This window comes from Pimephales promelas, chromosome 21, assembly GCF_988280905.1.
Source record: "Pimephales promelas chromosome 21, fPimPro1.hap1.1, whole genome shotgun sequence".
Lineage (NCBI taxonomy): Eukaryota > Metazoa > Chordata > Actinopteri > Cypriniformes > Leuciscidae > Pimephales > Pimephales promelas.
Genome location: NC_142789.1, coordinates 30,273,913 through 30,295,667, shown reverse-complemented (window position 1 = coordinate 30,295,667; position 21,755 = coordinate 30,273,913). Strand labels below are relative to the sequence as shown.

At 38.3% G+C, this 21,755-nt stretch overlaps 1 protein-coding gene across 1 annotated transcript; it reads left to right on the top strand.

Moving 5' to 3' along the window:
- Nucleotides 1–1,066: 1,066 nt before the first annotated feature.
- Nucleotides 1,067–21,101, top strand: trappc10 (trafficking protein particle complex subunit 10). Its single transcript, XM_039690177.2, has 23 exons — nt 1,067–1,240; nt 2,363–2,444; nt 4,321–4,456; nt 4,759–4,955; nt 5,949–6,144; nt 6,695–6,806; nt 7,892–8,139; nt 9,009–9,155; nt 9,486–9,600; nt 10,083–10,159; nt 10,250–10,341; nt 10,460–10,600; nt 12,951–13,063; nt 13,676–14,178; nt 14,829–14,970; nt 15,092–15,250; nt 16,064–16,293; nt 16,713–16,813; nt 16,906–17,032; nt 17,435–17,599; nt 18,457–18,637; nt 19,818–20,009; nt 20,450–21,101. The coding sequence occupies exons 1-23, from the start codon at nt 1,180–1,182 to the stop codon at nt 20,689–20,691; spliced, it is 3,759 nt and encodes a 1,252-aa protein (XP_039546111.2). The 5' UTR covers nt 1,067–1,179; the 3' UTR covers nt 20,692–21,101.
- Nucleotides 21,102–21,755: the final 654 nt, after the last annotated feature.

Sequence of the window (21,755 nt, the reverse complement as noted above, 5' to 3'; positions counted from 1 at the left end):
TATCAATATCGAAACGACTAACACCTAAACTGTCAATATATACGGTGGAAATGGTTGCTATTATAATAGGATTAACATGGGTAGAGGAGGTAAGACCAGACAGAATAGTGATATGCTCTGATTCTGCTTCTGTATTAACATCACTAGTTACTCATTGTACGGCCAGAGAAGATTTGATGAGTGAAATATTATCATTATTATGGCGAATACAAAGAAAAGGGGTAGAAATTGGGTTCTGTTGGGTACCAGCGCATGTAGGAGTAGCTGGTAATGAATTTGCTGATGAATTAGCAAAAAATGCTTTAAAAAGGGAAGAAATAGATTTTAATATTCCATTAAGTAAAAGTGAAGTTAAAACTATTATTAAGGAAAATATTATCAAAGAGTGGCAGGAAAACTGGAATACAGATAATAAAGGGCGGTATTTATATAATATTAAAAAAATGGTAGAATCTAAGAAAAGTATAAATGGTAGAAATAGAAAAGAAGAAGTCATATTGACTAGGATGAGACTTGGTCACTCAAGATTGAACGCAACACTATTTATAATTGGAGCTCATGAGACTGGGTTATGCGAGAATTGTGGGGAGAAAGAAACAGTGGAGCATGTGTTATATGATTGTAAAAGGTATGAAGAGGAAAGAAAGGATTTGATAACCTATTTAAATGGAAGAGGGAAAGTTAATAAGGATTTGGCATATTTGTTGGGTTATGAGTTTAATAAAGATAGAGTAGGATATAGAATACTAATAGAATATATATATAGTACTGGATTAAGTGAAAGGATTTAAATATAGGATAAGGATGCTTTGATCTAATCCAGATTTTATAGTCCTGTCTGTAGGAGCTGAACACGCAGCGACAGGTGGGCTATGGGAAATGGAATAAGATGAAGCATCAAATGATTAAATAAGGATGGATATTTGAGGAAGAGGTAAAGAAATAATAAAATAAGGAAAATCTGATCATAAGAAATCGTGACTGCATAACAGCAAAGGTAGGTGGCGATATGCACTAAGATTGCAACGCGCCAAAAAACGAAAGAAGAAGAAGAAGAAGACGCGGGCCGGAAGTCGTCACTCAGTGTCAGCAGATAGGAAATGGAGACTGACGGGGCCTCATCGATACATCAGCGGTGTTGAATGTGATCGATTACTCCGATGCTGATGAACGGAACCCATGGAGACCCATGAGGAGAAGCCCATCATCTACACGATGGAGAACAAACCCATAGTGACCTGTGAGTGGATGTTATAACCCTCATATACTGTCAGCTCGACTGCAGCGGTGTTCTGGTGTGTTGTGATGGTTCACTGACATCTGATTCATAATATTCCTCCTGTCAGTTGGGTTATATCAGGCGTTTAAAAAAAGATTATGAGTTGTACATTGCTTTCCGCGGGACATTGCTTGTAAACCTGGTTTCAAACCGAACGAATCATTCTTCTGAATCGATTCTTATTCATGAATCGGTTTGAATTATTATTTTTAGCGAATCTGTTTAAATCAAAATCATTCGCCCTGATGCCTTCAAATACAGTCACTTTAGCACAGTATTTTTTGGTATTTGACTGGTAATGTTTTCAGCCTAAACTAACTGTTCAATGGCTGCCTACTAGTGAGTTTCCTAAACATGAATACATAATTATGACAAATGTCTTGATTGGCAAATATCTACCTGTAAATATCAGCTTACATTAATCATTTAGTATCATGTTACATTTCAAAGTACCACAGTACCATCTTCTGATACCTGATACAGAAACAGTACTTTTCTGTAAGTGAATATCAGTCACAGCTGCTTGTGTGAGAATTGTAATTTATTTATATATTTATTTAAACTCTAAACTGTTTTTAATGTTTTGATTTCAGTTTTATATATTTAAGTACATCAACTTAAACTAATTAAGACAATTAACAATTTAACATTTTATTTCAGGGAACGTTTGTTTTTATTTCAAGTAACTTAAATGTTTTTTATGCTTATTTTATTAACTATAATAACCCTGATGAATATGAAAGGGGCTGTAAGTGATTTCTTAGAATTCTATTAGACAAAGCACCAAATCACACTTGTAGCCAATCAGCATGAAGGGGTGTGTCAGCTCACTAGGAGGGAGGGGCCTATGTTGCATAAGCATGTTTGTGAATTTGTGGGCAGGGCTATAGAGAAGGGGCGTGAATGTTTTTGTGATTTTAAATATCAACAGTGTTTCTCTGAAATTGCTTACTGCACCTTTAAATGATACATGACCATTAACAAACAGGTATAAACAAAGAATGGAGCACTGTAGATTTTTGTTAGTGGTTTCACAGTGAAATTTACATGGCAAACATGACGTGGTAATGTGTGTGTGAGCAGGTGCGGGCGATCAGAATCTGTTTACGGCCCTGTACAGCTCACTGACCCAACAGCTGCCCAGAGAACCCATGGAGTGGAGGAGGTGAGATCTGCTTCTCTACCGCATATTCTCTCGCTGCACAGCTGATGTTTTATTATTGTTGCCGTATTATATTATATATTATTATATATTGTTATATTATATATATTGTTATATTAGTATTATATACTGTTGTAATAATATTGTTAAATCTAAAATTAAATGTCCCCAACTGAGCAAGCCATAAGCCAATGGCGACAAAGGCGAAAAAAAGCGATATAAATATCTATATAAAAATATCTAACTACATATGGTCAGAATCGGCATCAGATCTTCCGCATTGTGATGCATATTCGAGTTTAACAGGTTATCGGAAAATAATCAATGTTAGGCTCTTGGTTCTGTGCATCGTTTGTTGAGATGTGGGCGTGGCACTCAAACCTGTATGCAAATGAGCTTGAAGGGGTGGGGCTTAAGCACACTAAATGATTTGACACACTATCATTTACACAGCACTTTTCTCAAGCAGCTTTACAAAAAATCATGATTATTAATGTTTATAATGTTAATATCTTCATGCCTTAAGCCGGGTGCACACTGGGCTAAACCTGTCCCAGACTAGAACCTGAAACCTGACCATTGCAATCAAATCTGATCTTAGACCGTCAAATTGTCTTTGTTTTTCAAGACGAGCCGTGACCAAAATGAACATTAGAGATTTCTTTCAATCCCGCTTGTAACGTAGAGCAGTGTAACCGAACGTGACATTGATTGATGATGCACAACTCTGGACGAGCTTTCTTGTGTGTGCCCGTTTCTAACGCGTCTCGACTGTCGTACAGTGTGTGACATTAATGATAACTGAGCTGGTGATTATTTAGTTTACTGTAAAATCCAATTGTTTGAGGTTTGTAGAAAAGCTCTTGCGATTTATGTGTTAGTTTTTATAAAACACGCTCTGTGACCGTGAACCGGCTCTCATACATCAGATCTGATGAGAAGAGAGGATACTGGGTATTTCTTTCCCTTTTGAGAGTCACAAAAGAGTATTTTCTTTCTTCTCTTGAGGTTTTATCCTCCTTCAGGGCGTAATGTCATATCTAAAGCCGATCCACCGGAGCTGTGCAGTGAAACTCGGCTGTTATCTCCCATGATTCATGTGTTTGGTTGGGGTGTGTTGAGATGCTGTTCTGTGGTGTGCCTCTGGATTTCTGTCACATGATCTTTCAGAACTGGAAGGAATGACGGAAATCCAGTCATCAAGGTCTTCCTGTTTTTCCCGTCAGCCTGAAAGAACCAGATCTGGAACTGTCTCAATATCTCTTTATATCTGTCATTTGACTCACTCAAGTGATTTCACGTTGTGTTCAGAAGAAATGCATTTGGAAGTGATTGATTAAAGAGTCCCATTCTGCCCTTTTACAGTCTTGATGTTGTTTTCAGGCTCTTCTAGAACTTGAATGTTGATTATTCTCCTCATATTCTCCATTGTTGCGGCTCCTCACTTCCCAGTCTGTCAGGAACGCTCTGTTTACTTCCTGTCTCGATGAAGCCCCGCCTTCTGAAAAGCACACTGTGCTCTGATTGGTCGGCTGGATCAGTGTGTTGTGATTGGTCGAGCGCTTCGAGTGTGTTTGGGAAATGCCCCGCCCCTTTCCATAACCGTCAGTTTAACACACTACTAACTAACTCAACCAGGCCCCGCCCCTTTATTCTGCGCATTTATTATTATAATGAGGAATATTGTGACGTGTTCCCGAGGCGTTGCGAGACTACAATGGAGGCGTTTCAGGAGTTCAGAAACACTGACGTCATATAGAGTGATCAAACACACTAAAGAGAGATGATCATGCGATGATCATGGGAAAAAGCACAATAGAATAATGTTCTATTCTGTACTAATGTGTGTGTGTGTGTGTGTGTGTGTTTCTCGTCTCAGGTCTTACGGACGAGCACCAAAGATGATCTACCTGGAGGCTAATTTCGTCCAGTTTAAGGAGGAACTTCTTCCTAAAGAGGGAAATAAAGCGCTGTTGACGTTCCCTTTTCTGCACATCTACTGGACCGACTGCTGTGTGAGTCTCCCATCTGAAACACGGCCATAGTTGTGTGTGTGTGTGTCCCACAGGACGTACTGTGCACTCTCTATCTAGAGTATGAGTTTCAAAAAGGTTATGTTGTAATCCAGAGTCCTGTTGCTCCCTGTAATCTATAATTATATCCCTTAAAACTCATCTTTGATCACCTAAATGACATATTTAATCGTTTTCACCTTGAATAAATGTCTCCATGCCTTAAAATATCTTGAATGTAACTCGACACAATGAAATAATGTAAAATACTGGTGTGTCCATCTGTGTGTGTGTGTGTGTGTCAGGACACCGAGGTGTACAAGGCATCGGTGAAGGAGGACATGCAGCGCTGGCAGGGTGTCCTGCGTCTCCACGGCTCCGTCGATTGGCTCATCGTTGTGGTGGAGAGTGACAACAAGAAGAAGAACAAGACCAACATCCTGCCACGCACCTCCATCGTGGACAAGATCCGCAACGACTTCTGCAACAAGCAGAGCGACAGGTGAAGACCCGGCTGATGAGTGTGTGTGACTGAGCTCAGTGAACAAACTACACACACAGATCTCACTCTGGTTATTATAGACGCTGTTGAACAGAAACTATTAGACGTTCATTTCACAGTGTTTGAAAATGATCGTCCTGATAAACTAAACTTGTTATTTTTATACTTTATCATGTTTTATCTTATATTGGTTTGTTTTTTGATAAATAAATATAAATCAAATTATATATATATATATATATATATATATATATATACACATACAGTATATATATATATATATATATATATATATATATATATATATATATAAATAAAGGTATATTTTTATTTTATTATATATTATATATTTTTACATTTTATTATATTTAAATTGTTTTTATATTTAAAAAAAAAACAATGTACCAAACTTTAAAAAAAAGTTTTTTAAAAATGATAAAATTACATAGAGATATTGAGCTATTTTTATGCTTTATAATATTTCATCATATATTTTTAGTTTTAAAAAATCCATCAAATTATTATTAAAATAAAATATAAAAAATAAAAGTCAAATATAGTTTTATTATATTTTACATATATATATATATTGTTAATTATATTTATATTAGAATATTTTTCAATATGAACAAAATATAATATTGAAAATATAAGTGTCACATAATAATAAAAAATAAATAAAAAACATATATCTCCGAGACATTGAGAGAAATATATCTCAGAGAAGATGATTATTTTTATAATTATTATGTATTTACTTTGTATTAAATATTTTTTCTATATATTTATTTTTATAATTATTAACTATGAAACAGATCCGCCCGTATTATCAGATTTAAACCACAGTCAGTGAAAGCGTGTAAACTGCCTTTGAAATCCTAATTAAATATGATGCTGTAATCATGTGATTTAACCATCTAATGTGTGTGTTAAAAAGCATTCATTGATTGATCACAGCCAGTGTTGTGTGTGTTGATCTGATGTGTGTGTCAGGTGTGTGTCTCTGTCGGACCCTCTGAAGGAGTCGTCTCGCTCTCAGGAGTCGTGGGGGTCGTTCCTCATGAAACTGCGCACGCTCCTGCTCATGTCCTTCACCAGGAACCTGGGCCGCTTCGAGGACGACATGCGGACGCTGCGGGAGAAGCGCACCGAGCCCGGCTGGAGCTTCTGCGACTACTTCATGGTCCAGGTGTGTGATTGGCTGTTGGTAAGCGAATACTTGAGGTCTGGAATCGGATACTTGTGAATTTTCTTATAAAGTTAAAATTTCGATTCCTTTGTGAGCATTTCAGTATGACTTTTCAAGCACGAGACGACTCAGTGTTTTCAGTGTTGCACACGTGTATCAGTATATATAATGTATATGTTTTATATATATTAGATCTGTGCGAGTCTTAAAGGGACAGCGCTAATATTCCTGCCGTCTCTTTAATAACACTAATCACACTAATCACACAAATGAAAGAAAATTCACTCGTTCTTCACTGCATAACTATTTTTGTAATTGTGTAATAGTTCTTTATCCTGTTGATTTGTGTTTGTGAAATTCATTCAGCTACAATTACATGTTTTGCAATAACACTAAATGTGAATGATATCTACCTTTTTTTTCATAATTGGAATCAAAATTAGGAATCGATAAAATCGTTAAAATTCAAACGATACCCAACGCCACTGAGGAAGCTGTCAATCACACAGCGCTGTGTAAAACTGTGTGTGTGTGTGTGTGTGTTGAGCAGGAGGAGTTGGCATTTGTGTTCGAGATGCTGCAACAGTTTGAAGACGCTCTGGTCCAGTATGACGAACTCGATGCTCTTTTCACTCAGTATGTGCTCAACTTCGGCGCTGGAGGTAAAACAGCATCTGTGTTTAATATTTAACATTTAATAATTAAAACAGACCTTCATGTTTCAAAGGCAATATGATTAAACTTATACGCATTTAACTACTGTGTGTGAGAATATTAACTGGGAAGGAATGTAGTGAGGGACTTTAGGGATGTTGGCCATCAGGATTTATTTAGGTTGTGAAATGTTAAGCTATAATTCAATTTTATTGGCCATTGTTATTTTTCACCTGATCCAAACATCTTTGATTACAGCAGAAAAGGAAAAGGGCTGAAAAAGTTTTATGATAAATTATGAAATGTATATTTTCTTTTAAAAAATATTTATATACTTTATTATAGTTTTTTTTTTATATAAAAATGTGTGTTATTTGTTAAAAATAGTTTTAAATCAAATTGTAGTAATGGAATATTTTAAATATAATATTTTCTTTTAAATAAATATGAAATTAAATGATAAAAAATATTTTTTACATTTTAAATTGTAAATAATATAAATATAGTTTAATATATCAATAAAAACAAAATTATGGAAATAGAATAAAATATTTAAAAAATATTATAAATATATTTTGCAATAAATATGAAATAAAATACTTGCATATATAATCAACTAAAAATATAATACAAATATGAAATAAAATATTGAATGTGTTAACTGTGTGTATATATATATATATATATATATATATATATATATTCAATTATAAAATATATATATTCAATTATATTATAAAAGTATATATATATTCAATTATAAAAATATAATACAAATAAAGACCTTTAAAAAATATATTTATACAAAATAGAATATAATATTTTTAAAATGTTATATATATATATTTTAATCAAATAAAATGATAAATAATAATAAAAAATGCATAAAGTATAACTTTAATTATAAAAATATATAATAAAAATAGAATAAAATATATTTTTTAATTCATAAATTATATCTAAAATGATAAAGTATATAGAAGTAAAGAAAGTAAAAAGGGTTAATTTTAATCGTGTGATTGGTGGGTTCAGGTAAATAAGGCCCAGCTCACACAGGTTTTATTCCAGTCCCGTGTGTTTTGCGTGTGTTCAGATGGAGCGAACTGGCTGGGCTCGTTCTGTGAGCCGGTGCGCAGCTGGAACGGGCTTCTGTTGCGCAGACCCATCGACATGGAGAAGCGAGACCTGATCCAGAGAGGAGAGGCGAGTCTGCTGGACCTGCGCAGCTACATGTTCTCCCGCCAGTGCACACTGCTCATCTTCCTCATGAGGCCCTGGGAGGTCACGACCCGCGCACTCGAACTGCTGCACAACTGTGTGCAAGAGCTGCGTTTGCTGGAGGTGTGTGTGTGTGTGTGTGAGTCAGTGCACACTGCTCATCTTCCTCATGAGGCCCTGGGAGGTCACGACCCGTGCACTCGAACTGCTGAACAACTGTGTGCAAGAGTTTCGGTGTGTTTCTGTGTGTGTGTGTTTGTTTCTCTGTGTGCGTTTGTGTGTGTATTTCTCTGTGTGATGATGTGTGTGTGTTAGAGCCAGACCGATATTATCGGCCGATATTAGGCATTTTCCAAACTATCGGTATCGGCGGTTATAATGGCGATAAATTAATATTTCAAAAATAAAATAAAAACGGACGAAACACGCTTGAACCATGTCACGAGTGTTGGAGTTGTATAGTTTGTCCACCAGAGGGCGCTCTACACCGTTCCTGTTGGCAACACTCGTTGAGTTTGTCACGAGACATGCATTGATCATCCGCATCAGTTCTCTTAACTCTAATAAGCATGACAAAATTTGTGGTCGGCAGAAGTTTCCTTGGCCTGTTATATTGAAATTGTGTGTTTTACAATTTGCAGTATGACGTAATCCATTGCTAAATTATGGTTCATCATAGACTAGCTAACCATAAAGCTAGCTAATGCCCTTATCATCAATCTGTTCTGTTGTGACAATAATAGAAACTTTTAGAAAGTTTCTTTTTAAAATGCATTATCATATTATTTTGTTTAAAACTCATAAATAACTACAAATAACTAATGTTAGGGAAATCTGTTAATGTTTTGTTGCACCTTTCTGAAATTTAAAAAATATCGGCCGATATATCGGATTTTAAAACCCACAAATATTTGTATCGGCCTTCAAAATCCTTTATCGGTCAGGCTCTAGTGTGTATTTCTCTGTGATGATGATGTGTGTGTTGTCTGCAGGTGTGTGTGGTGAGTGGCGCTCTGGACTGCTGGGTGTTTCTCAGTTGTCTGGAGGTTCTGCACAGGATCGAGGGCTGTTGCGATCGGGCTCAACTGGAGGCGAACGCCTCGCACACCGTGGGCCTGTGGACATACGCCACTGAGAAGGTGCGACACTTCCCTTCTAAAACAACATATTTTATCAGTCAGTGTCCTTTAGGGAACTCAGGGTGTGTGTTCAGACTCATCCCTTCACACATAAATATACATATTGCAAAATATATGCATGTTTAGCGTCACTGTTCGTCCGACTGTTACTGTACTTCATTTTATTTTTTATTCTAAACTGTTTTAATTATTCTGATTTCTTTTGATTATTTTAATTTCTTCCATGTAAAGCACTTTGAATTGCCACTGTGTATGAAATGTGCTATATAAATAAACTTGCCTTGCCTTTACTTAAAAACATCCAGCAAGCATGTGTTGATGTGTTGGCAGCTGAAGTCTCTGGGAGATCTGTGTGGTCTGATGTCCGAGAACGGCCCGAACTCTGAGGACCTGAACAAAACCGTGGACCTTCTGGCCGGACTGGGAGCAGAGAGACCTGAAACGGGTAATTATCCTCAAATATCATCTTTACATATGCCTTATTCACGGCAACGCCATCTTTGCTTAGCTAAAGAAAAAAAATATCATAAAAAATATAAAAAATAAATAAATATCATCTTTTTTAAAAAATCGCAATACGCCTTATTCACGGCAGCGCCATCTTTGATTTTTAATGAGAATGAAAGCGAGGCTGTGAGGGATAGATTTGCATCTCTTCAATGGGCTGTACTGTTATTTAATGTGTTTTCGGATTGTTCTGCTCATGAAACATCTTTCAAAGAAATTTCCATTGACAAAAAATTCCCGACAACGTAAGCTGTAGAAAATTGTAAGTAATCTCGGAGCTTTATTTACAGCGGATACCTATCCCTCACAGCCTCACTTTCATACCTGTCATGGCGCTGCTCTGAATAAGGTCTATTATCCTTAAATGAAAGCACTTTACATTATCCTCAAATGTGTGTGTAATCTCTCTCTCTCTCTCAGCGAACAGCCCTCAGAGTCCATATAAAAAACTCAAGGAGGCGCTGTCGTCCGTGGAGGCCTTCGAGAAACACTATCTGGTGAGCGTTCACTCACGATTAATCCACGTGTGTTTATTTTAGTGCTAGGGTTATTTTATGCATGATTTGTGAGAGTGTGTGTGTGTTCAGGAGCTATCTCACGCTGCGATGGAGATGTACAGGGCGATCGGGCGAATGCGTTCGGCTCGGCTGGTTGGGAAGAGTCTGGCCGAGTTCTACATGTGAGCGACGCATATCATATAAATCATATAAATCCCTGACGGAACCGAAACAATTATAACGCCCACAAGAGGGAGGCGGGTTGTATATGTGTGTGATTAATCATGTGTGTGTGTGCAGGAGGAAAGGAGACCCTCAAAGTGCTGAGAACTTCCTTCTGGATTCTCTGAAGTCTTACGTGTCGGAGAGCTGGAGTTTGCCGCTCACACACACACGCAAGCAGATCGCGGAGTGTCAGAAGCAGCTGCAGAAGATGGACGAGTATCCTTCACTCGCGTCTGATCTTCTCATGTGTTTAACACGTGTTATTTATGAACATTATTTTATATCAAATATATATTTTATGAAACAAGTTGAACACTAAAACTGATATAAATTAAAAGCCATAAATCTAATCAAGTTGTTTTCCAAAATTGAGGATGATGTCACAACAAATGTGGGCGCAGTAACAGATGTTCCCCACTGGGTGCCAGCAAACTCCACTAGTCACACAGTGATTGGATTTTAGATTTGCAGTTGAGTTTTTCTCTCTCAAATATTACTAAGACACACACACATTTTTATTATTACATGCATACCAACATGCAACACCCACACAATTATCGTTGCACAATTTATCCAAAATGCTTTGGAATAAGCAGTAAAGCGAGTATTTGCTTTATAGACCAAACCTGTAAAAATCTGGCAAAAAAATAGTCAAAAATTAAACATTTGAAGCCTTGCCAACAAAATGAAAGCTTCTTAACAAAGATTGCATCATTTTATAGTTTTTTTAAATTTTTTATCATTTTATAGTTAAATGGCCCAACGCCGCTGAGACAATGGCGCCACCAGGGGGTGGCCAGGGGTGGCCATGGCCACCCCTGGCCGACTCCTGGCCACCCCATTGGCCACCCCAATGGCCAGTATTAATTTTTGTAGCATCAGTTATGCATTTTATAAATAAGTCAAAAATATTCTTAAGTAAAAGAAGACGGGGAATTATGTGTCGTGACGTGCTTTTTAAGTGCCAAATGGTATACAGCAGCTTTTAGGTGTGTTTTTGCCACGTTTGGACAGGCAGGGATGCAAACAGCGCGCTTTTCGGCGCCTCCCGCTTTTTTCACGTCAGTTTGGGTGACAAAGTCATCTGAAGTCATTCCATAGCTTAATGTGAGGGACAGAAGTATATTTACATCATTAAAGTATAAACTCGTTTTCCCTCCTCTGCGACTGTCATCATTCTCCATTCATATTCAAACAGCACGCGCGCCTCTTGGATGCACGGTAAAACTCTCTCCAATATGATATATTGACATTATAAATGCATGATCTGTAGATAAAAGTCTGTATATTCGCATAAAATTACTTTATTTTCTTGGAGTTTGTTGCTGTTTTTAAGCGACTCACTACCGTGTTCTGTTAGATCACACATAGGCTACATATCACAATTTTATGAATCGGCATCAAACGCACAATAACTGTGAAACAAAGGAACAAATCGCACTTGGATTTGTGCGCTCAACATTTTTTCGATTTGTGACATGAGCTTTTAAATGCACACTTATGAAGCGCAGTGCTGCTGCACACTGTGACTCCATGTTGCTTTGAGCACATCATTCTGCACCCGCGATGTTTTTCATGTAATCATGCAAGAACGGGCTCAATCATGGGTTTGCGCACTGAAATATTATTAAAAGCCAATATATTTTGTTATACCTAGCCTGCTCAATACATTTTAAATAAGCATAATTTAATTGTATATAATTTATTTGTAGTTTAGGCTATGCACTTCTGAATTCTTGACATTAATATATAAATATAAAATTGTGACATGATTGCCTGATTGAATTTTAAAAGAGAACTAATAGTAATTTGTTTTTATTAACATATTTAGATTTTATAAAATTACTGTGCAGATTTTTTCAAGAATTACTTTTTGCTGCTGATGTATACACTCATTAAGTGTATTAAAAATTCATAATACATTTATGTAATATTTAAAGGTGTTAACTGTAATCTTACACTGCAAACTAATAACTTAAAAATGATTAAATTCATCAAAATTATGTAAGTATCTGGAAATTTGCTGTGGGGCAAGGACCCTTATATATCATATAATATATATCATTATATACAATGTAATATATTAGTTGGGCCCTACTAATATCATTAGTAACATTAAATATTACACAATAAACCAAAGTATATCAGTAGGAGTTTCCTTAAGTCTTTCTGATAGTTTTCTACAGGCTGGTTTATTACAACAGTAGAAAACAATTCTGAAATTATGGTTTATACTGTAGTTTTGTTGTGCCACCCCAAGATTTTAACTGGCCCCATCTGGCCACCCCTACGAAAAATTTCTGGAGGCGCCACTGCGCTGAGAGGGAGTATTCTGTGTGGCAAAATTGATTTTTTAAAGGGAATGGCGGTGAAATAGTAAAATTACAATAAAAATACACACCTGTGCCAAATTTCATGCGGTTAGCATAAAATAAATGTGTAAATTGTCAAGACAAAACACGTCCAATTGATAAACTTTCACTCTATGATAGTAATCACAACCCCATTGCACCCCTAGTGTTGTCTGTGGTGTGTGTGTGTGGTTTCTTTGACCGTGTGTGTGTAGATGCCTGCAGACGAGCGCTCTGCTCGCCAGTGACGCCAACTTGAGCGATGAGGAGAGGAAGCACTTCTGCCAGGAGATCCTGAGCTTCGCCAGCCAGAACGCAGAGAGCAACGGTCAGTGTGTTCACCAAGTGCTAGTGCTAGTTTAGCTAGGGTTCGATTCCCAGGGAAAGCAAGAACTGATAAGAATGTAAATCTGTACCTTGAAACACAAAGTATTTTAAATAGCACTTATATTTTTTTACAACAGCCACTGGCTGGCCATAGTGCTTTACTGAACAGCAGAAACTATAACAAATTAGTACCTACATAACACAACACAAACGAGAGCAACGTTAAAACAGAAGTAGCTAAGCAGAATCAGACTCAATGGAAAATAGTAAAACCAAGCGACCTTAAATAATGTGTAAATAATGTACAGGTGAAACTCGAAAAATCAGAAGACTCTGTGGTTTTCATAAGCTGTAAGCCATAATCATCAAAATTATAACAAATAAAGGCTTGAAATATCTCTCTCTGCATGTAATGAGTCTATATAATATATTAGTTTCACCTTTGAAGATGAATTACTGAAATAAATGAACTTTTCCACCATATTCGAATCTTTCGAGTTTCACCTGTAAGTCTCTTTGGATAAAAGCGTCTTCCAAATGCATAAACTGCAAAACTATAAATGTTCTTCAGGTCACATGATGCTGGTTGCGGTGTCTCTCTCTCTCCTCATAGATGCGCGTGTGTCTCTGAGCATGAGCTCGTTCACTCGGCTCCACGAGCTGCGGTTCCGGCCCGCCTCGGCGCTGGTGCACGTTGGCGCCGCCCTGCAGTTGGAGTTGCGTCTCTGCAGTTTGATGCCCGTCCCCGTTCGGGTGGAGCATCTCTCCGCCAGCATCCACTTCTCCCTGGAGATGCCCGGCTCCACGGCTCAGAAACGGGCCCTCCAGAACCCGGACGGCACCGTCACGTTCCCGGGGGCCAGTGTGGCGTCGGGGTCCCCGGCGCTGGAGCTCTGCGAGATCCAGGAGCACAGCCCGTCGGAGGGCGCGCTGAACACGGCCGGCGTGGTGTGTAAGAACATGCACCTGCTGATGCGGGTCCAGGACAGCGCCCCCTCTCTGGAGACGCCCGTCACTGCAGCGGCTCCTCTCGCCGTGGAGGATGGGGCGCAGATGCTGGAGGCCGATGATGTCACGCTGGTGCCCGGCAACAACAGCATCGTCTTCACCGCACCCGTGAGACGAAACCTTGCGTTTGAGAAAATTGTTTGCATGAAAAGCTCATCATTTAATTAAATTTATTAAAAATAAAAAATGGAAAAAAATGGAAAAATTACAGGTGAGATTTGACAAATTAGAATATTGTGCGAAAGTTCATTTATTTCAGTAATTCAACTTAAAAGGTGAAACTAATATGTTATATAGACTCATTACATGCAAAGTGAGATATTTCAAGCCTTTATTTGTTATAATTTTGATGATTATGGATCACAGTTTATAAAAACCACAAAGTCATAATTCGAATATTCTGAAAATGTTTTTAATGAGCTGCGATAATCATCACAATTATAACAAATAAAGGCTTGAAATATCTCACTTTGTATGTAATGAGTCTATATAATATATTAGTTTCACCTTTTAAGTTTGCACCATATTCTAATTATTCGAGTTTCACTTGTATGTGTATATATATTTATTTTAAAATATACATTTTATTTCTTTGCCTGTATGTCATGTGTCCATAAACTGACATCAGAGAACTGTGAAGTATGTCTCTATTGAAGTATGATTATTAAATATTTTGGGTAAAAGGGTTTCGACTGAATCTCTGGATTGTTTGTATAAATGTGTGTGATTTTCTTGAATGAAGTCCGTGATCTCCCCAGAGCCAGAAGCCGGGCACGTACACACTCCGCCAGCTGTGTGCGTCTGTAGGCCGGGTCCAGTTCGTTCTGCCGCACATTTACCCGGTGGTTCAGTATGAGGTTTATTCCCAGGAGCCTCAGCTCACCATCCAGCCTCTCACAGGTCAGTCGCTCACACACACATACACACACACACACGAGTGTCCGTGTCCTCATCGCTCATTCAGGAATCTTTATCAGACTCTGTTTCTGATGTGTGTGTGTGTGTGTGTGTGTGTTCTCAGAGACCCTGTTGGCCGGGTTACCTCAGCAGGTGAAGTTCACGATCCTGACGGGTCACTACAACGTGAAGAAGGGCGACGCTCTTCAGCTCAGCAACACAGACTCAATGCCAGTGCTTCACTCGTGCTCCTGCTCCGCCCGCATCATCAGCAGCAGCGGAGGTGAGACACTCACACACACTTCACTTCTGAGAACATTTGTAAAGGGTCTGTAGACAAAATAGGCATTTAATTTATAAACATGCTACACAGATTCAGTGTGTTCAATAAGAAACAGGTGTGCTGAATAAATACCAGAGAATGTCTAATTGAAGAGAATCGGCACTGGCTGGTCACTTCCGGGTTCTGGACTGGCTGCAGTAACGCGTCTCTGTCCATGCGGGGGCGCTCGCGGTCGAGTGCAGAGTGAATGGGAGTCAATGGGGTTTCACCCCCAGAAACCCACGTTTCTCAGGATGTAATTTTTTGTCCAGTAATTTGAAAGTTGCATTCAAAAGGGAGGGCTAAGATAATACACTCAGCTGAAAATTGCATTTTTAAGTTCACTTATCTGTTCAAAAAATCCGTTCAAAGATGCGATGACGTCACACAATAGCAGAATGCTAGCGTGCTCCGGCCAACAACGGCCTAACCTGTAAGAAATCAAAAGGACATAAGTACTCGTTCATTCGACTTTTGGCCTATAATCTATATTGAACTTGCGGAATCAACAATAAAATCTGTGTTAATTTAACGACAAGCAGGAGAAAGAGACACATTTAGCCGTTTAGCCCCATAGACTCCCATTCATTCTGCTCTCGCCCGTGATCACCCCCAGTGGAATTATAATGAACTGCAACCAAGATAATACACAAGGCTCTCCGTTAGACGGGCTCTGATAAATACAGTGTTTTGCTTCTTTTTATGTTTATATTTATTAAGGACTATGAGAGCGAAGCCTAAACTGGTGTGTGTGTGTGTGTGTGTGTGTCTCAGAGCTGGTGTGTGAGAGCGCTCTGTCCATCCAGTCGTCTGAGAAGGTGACGAGCATCTCTCTTCCTCTGACGCCGCCCTATCACACGCTGGAGTTCCTCCTGGACGTGCTGTGCCATATCCCAGCATGCCCTGCGCGGGGTGAGAGCGATCACCTGACCAACGGTCAGATCAGCCACCGGTCGCGCAGCAGAACGCGCTTCACCAGCGGATCGGCACTCATCGACCAGAAGGTTCGAGACGCGCGCCGCGCACACTGTTTTAGCTTTATCTAGCTGATATCATCAGCCGTGATCTTAGCTGCTATAAATCTGTCATGTCATGAAACCAAACTTCAACATTTAATTTTATTATAATATTCCAGTAACTATATATCATATTTTAATAAAAATACAGACACCATTTATAAATATTTAAATCTAAACATATATTTTTTAGATTTAAATATGTATATATATATATGTGTGTGTGTGTGTGTTTGAGTGTATAGTATATAAAAGAGAAAAATTTATTTACCGTCATAGAAGTTTGAAATTGTGGTTTCAAGCCTGGAAAAATCTAAATAATTAATATAATAAATATTTATAAAAATAATAAATATACAAAGAATGTCACTGAAGCCTGTGTGTGTGTGTGTGTGTGTGTGTTGCAGGTGTCTGTTGATTGTCCCTGGTCCATTTACTCGACGCTGGTCTCTCTCACCTTCCACGTGCCGTTTAAAGTCAAGCACTCGCTGCTGTCTGTGGGACGCAGGTACTGACCCTGACCCTTCACGACCCCTCATGGTCACTATAGCAACCAGTGCAGTGCTCTGATGCGTGTCCTGTCTGGTTTTATCCTAACAGGAAGTTCATCCAGGTTTGTCTTCAGAATGTGTCCGGCACTAAGTTTCAGCTGACCAATCAAACGCTAGCGGAGACCCAGCACACGCCGTCACTGGAGCTGCTCTCGCTCAACACTCAGACACACAGCGTGAGTCATACACACACTCTGATTGGCCCTGGAGGAGGTCTGGGATGTTTATAACTAGTAATATATCGAAATATACATATGCATATCACAACGGCTTGCAATTACTGGGTTATGAACAAAAGACGCTCACTCACTGCTCTCGGCTCGGCTGAATAACTCCTGTAGCTTTAATACGAATCTGTGCATGTTTAATTCATACAGTGAAAACTAAGCAGTGTTTTAGTTTTATATTTGATCATTACTAACAAAGACAGTTTTTATATATTTTCTTTTTTCCAAGCTGGTGTTTGTGAGTTAACGAAAAGCTAATAATTAAATGTCAAATTGATTAATACATTATTTTAAAATATTACAAATAAAAATAAATCAATTGCCACTGTGTGTGTGTGTGTGTGTGTTCAGGTGGTGTTCAGTCAGCAGTGTGTGTTCAGCGTGTGGGAGCTGCGCTGGCGCGACGCCCCTCCTCTCTCTCTGCAGTGTGTGTTCTCGGCCAGCTTCGCTCCCGCAGACGCGCCGGACGCCGATCTCAAACCCTACAGATACGAGTTCACGGTGGAGCGAGTTTCAGTGAGTCTCGTACCTCACACACTGACGTTTCATTTAATATTCAGCAATATTATTGATCTGCTGCATTGACAGCATTATATGAGAACTGTGTTGAGCTGGACGATGACATACACATAATTTTTTATTTTTTTTTTTACAACAAAATGAATCCTCACTGATCTTACTTAAAGGGGCGGTTGTTTATGATGTCACTTGTCTTGCTGTAGTGAGTGTGTAATGTTGCTCAAAAAATAAAGCTCAAAGCAAAGGGAGAGATTTACTGAACACGGTTTATAGATGATCATAGCAGAATATGCTAATATATGGGTAACTCCACATCAGCTGCATAAACTCATAAACTAACCGTTCAGAAATGTCCTGTTGCTTCTACATGTCGGCACTTCTAGAGTCGCTCATCTTTGACTCCGTTTTCAACATTAAAGGATAAACGCTTTTGAAATGTTCAGGACACACTAGCTCTCGAAGCTCCGCCCCCTGTGGCGGGAGCAGAAGCTCATTTGCATTTAAAGGGACACACACAAAAACGGCGTGTTGTTGCTCACCCTCAAAAAGTGACAATTTTAACATGTTATATAAATATCTGTGGGCTATTTGAGCTGAAATTTCACACACACACACACACACACACACACACACACACTATGGGAACATCAGAGACTTATTTTACATCTTGTGAAAGGGCATTACACCACCCTTTTAAGCTGGACTGTGACAGTATTTTTTTCTGGAAACAAATTTTGCTGCATTATTTTCCTGTTACCTCTGTAAAGCTGCTTTGAAACACTGTGTTGTATAATAAAGCAGATCGCAGCGTCAGGTCAATGCTTCAGGTGTTTCTGTGTGTGTGTGTGTGTTAGACTCTGTACAGCGTGCGAGCGGAGATCTGTCCCCCTGCAGGCGAACAGCACTGTCGCACCGGCGCCCTCTGCAGGCTGGAGGTGTGTCTCACACGCCTCACTGAACCCAGTGACGCGGACCCAGAGGATGAGGAGCTCAGCGAGAGCGAAGGCCTGCGCACCGCCAGACTCATGTATGAAGGTACGACACACTCGCCTGTCGCAAAAATGCTGAATTAACTAATAAATATTTTTAAAATATTACAAACATTAAAAATATCACTAAACAAAATTGGTATTTTTATTTTATTTTACATGGTTTCCAAACTGGTATTTGAGAGTTGATGAAAAACTAGAAATTAATTAAAGCATAAAAATGTCATTCATTAATAAATCATACATTTATTTATATATATATATATATAGTTTTACAAACTGGTGTTTGTGAGGTGATGAAAAAGTAGAAATTAATTGAATTATAAAAATGTCAAATTAATCAATTAAAAATATACAAATACTTAATTTAATTTAAATAATTGATTTATTAATTAATTTAGCATTTTTATGATTTAATATATCAAATATATTTTTAAATGTTAGTGATTAATTTTTATTTGTAATATTTACTAATTATTTATTAATTAATTTGCCATTTTTACTATTTAATTAATTACTTGTTTTTCATTAACTCACAAACCCCAGCTTGAAAAACATCCAAATAAAAATAAATCACTAAATAAAATATTTCATATTTTATGTTATTCAAGCTGAGGTTTTTGAGTTAATGAAAAAAAGTAATTAATAAAATAGCAAAAATGCCTAATTAATAAATAAATAATTGGTAAATATTACAAATAAAAATGAATGATTATCAAATAATATATATATTTTATGTTTTTCAAAATAGTGTTTGTGAGTTAATGAAAAGCTAATGATAATTCAATCATAAAAATGTCAAATTAATGAATAAATTATTTAAAAAATATTACAAAATAAAAATAAATCAACGCCCCAACAAAAAAATGAAATATTTAATTGTTGACCTGCATGTCATGTGACCATTAACCAACATCAGAGAACCGTGAACGTGATTGTGTTGTTAAATATTAATTTACATCAATTTAATATTTGAACCCAAAGGTATGAATTCTTTCCCCATCATTGCTGTGGAATTGTTTTGTATGGATTTTAAATATAAAACTGCAATAATTATCTGCATTATAATTAAGAAAAATGTATAAAATATTAAAGGATGTCAACTTTCCAATTGAACAAACACACTGAAGTTTTTTATTTTTTTTTTTTATATATATATCATCATTTTGAAAACATAAAACAGTTTAGGCTTATCTGTGTGTGTGTGTGTGTGTGTGTGTCTGCAGTGATTGACAACCACAGTAACTGGGCGGTGTGTGGCAAGAGTTCAGGGGTCGTGTCTATGCCGACGGCTGCCATGGCGACACACAAAGTTCACATGGAGGTCATGCCACTGTTCGCGGGTCGGCTGCCATTCCCCAACATCCGTGTGTTCAAGTACCGGCCACATCACGCCAGCGCCACGCAACCCGACTCAGGTCCGGCCACACACACACACACACACACACACACACAAACACAAACAGCCCGACACTTTTTTTTCCCCATTCATCAGTTGTATTTGCCATAATTTAACAGACTTTTATTTTGGCGGTTCATAGTGAAGGCCGTTTGTCTCAAGATTCAACATTCAGATAGCTTTATTGGCGTGGTGAAAGACATCTGCACATTACATTCATAACACTATACAATAAATATAATATATAATGATATAATGATGATGATAATATCTTAAAAAAAATATTATAATAATATAATAATATAATTATTTAATAATATATATAAAAAAAAAAAACAGCAGTAAAAATGTTTAATCTCCTAATATGTAAATCAGTATCTCTGGGCGTCTCAGTGCGTCTCTCTCTGATTGATTTGAGTGTGTTGATTGGTCCTGACTGGTGTGTGTGTGCTCCCTCAGACTCGTGTGTGGAGAACGACAGTGTGTCTCTGCTGGATAAAGCGGTGGAGGATCACCTGGACACGGCGAGTCTGCGCAGCCGCGGGAGCGTTCAGTCTCTGGGCGAGCAGCCGGCGCGGGGCGTCCCCATGCCCAAACGCCAGGCCTTCGCCCCGGGTCAGGTGTTCACCGGCACACAGGGCCGCCAGGTGCTCGTGCTGCCCGCCAACGACCAGCACCTGCTCGAGGTCAACGTCACATGACCCCCGCGGCCGCCCTCAGGGGCTCACACTCTTACTCCGTCACACAGACACTCGACGGCAGCCCTCAGACATCCCATCATGCCTTGCAGCCCCTACTCTCCGTGCTCAGGTGTGTGTGTGTGTGTGTGTGTGTGTGTGTGTGTATGATGAGAGCGCCACCTGCTGTACATACTGTTCAATACATAGAGGATATTTAAAGAACAAACTCACTGGGATTTCGGGATTTAGGTATCCAACTTTTTTATTTTTTTGAAGGGGAAAGGATGTCGTTCATGTTACATTTGCGCTTTATTGACAGTGTTGTTTTGAACACGCCCCTTCCTGCTGACATCAGATGATTGATGTGTCGCCCGAATGATCACGTTCACACGAACCGGATCACAATAAATGTGTGTGTCATGCGATGTTGAAGAACGGTCATATTTCTGGTCACGAGCAAACAAAGTTCAGCTTTTTTCTTTGTTTTTGTTTTTTTTTTGTGCATTTTTTTTACTATTTTCATGAAAATGTAAATCCCGCGGAACATTTGTAAATCAACGTCATTTATAAATTCTAAATATAATAATTTTTATTTGCCATTCATATAAGTAAACATCCCACTGGTTGTATTTGTTATAATGCCAAAAACTGGATTTTTATATTAAAATGATTAAAATGATGCATTAAAATCACACACACACACACACACACACACACACACGCACAAGGAATGTTTTTGCTTAGTCATCATAATTTTGGGGAAAAAAGTGCCATTGTCATAATGCACAACAAAAAAACTCTTGATTTTGGGGTGAAATGTGAGCTGTGTGTGTATATGTGTGATGTCACAGATGGAAGTTTGAGCCTGTAAACACTAACGAGTGTGTGTGATTTAATCGGGGGCGTCTGAAACACACACACACCTCTCCTGATCTCCAGCAATTGTGAGATTTAGGAGGAAGTGATGCGTTTCTCTGCTGTGAATGGTTGCTCTCATCCGTCTCTGTCTCGTGTGTGTGTGTGTGTGTGTGTGTGTGTGGTATGTTTCTATCCTGAGAAAGCCTCCTCTGAAAGGCTCACACTGA

Coding starts and splice junctions, on each gene's coding strand:
- trappc10 (XM_039690177.2), top strand. CDS start 1,180: ATGGAGACCCATGAGGAGAAGCCCATCATCTACACGATGGAGAACAAA. Junction 13,064..13,675: donor CCAGAACGCAGAGAGCAACG/GTCAGTGTGTTC, acceptor CTCTCCTCATAG/ATGCGCGTGTGTCTCTGAGC. Junction 15,251..16,063: donor CATCATCAGCAGCAGCGGAG/GTGAGACACTCA, acceptor TGTGTGTCTCAG/AGCTGGTGTGTGAGAGCGCT.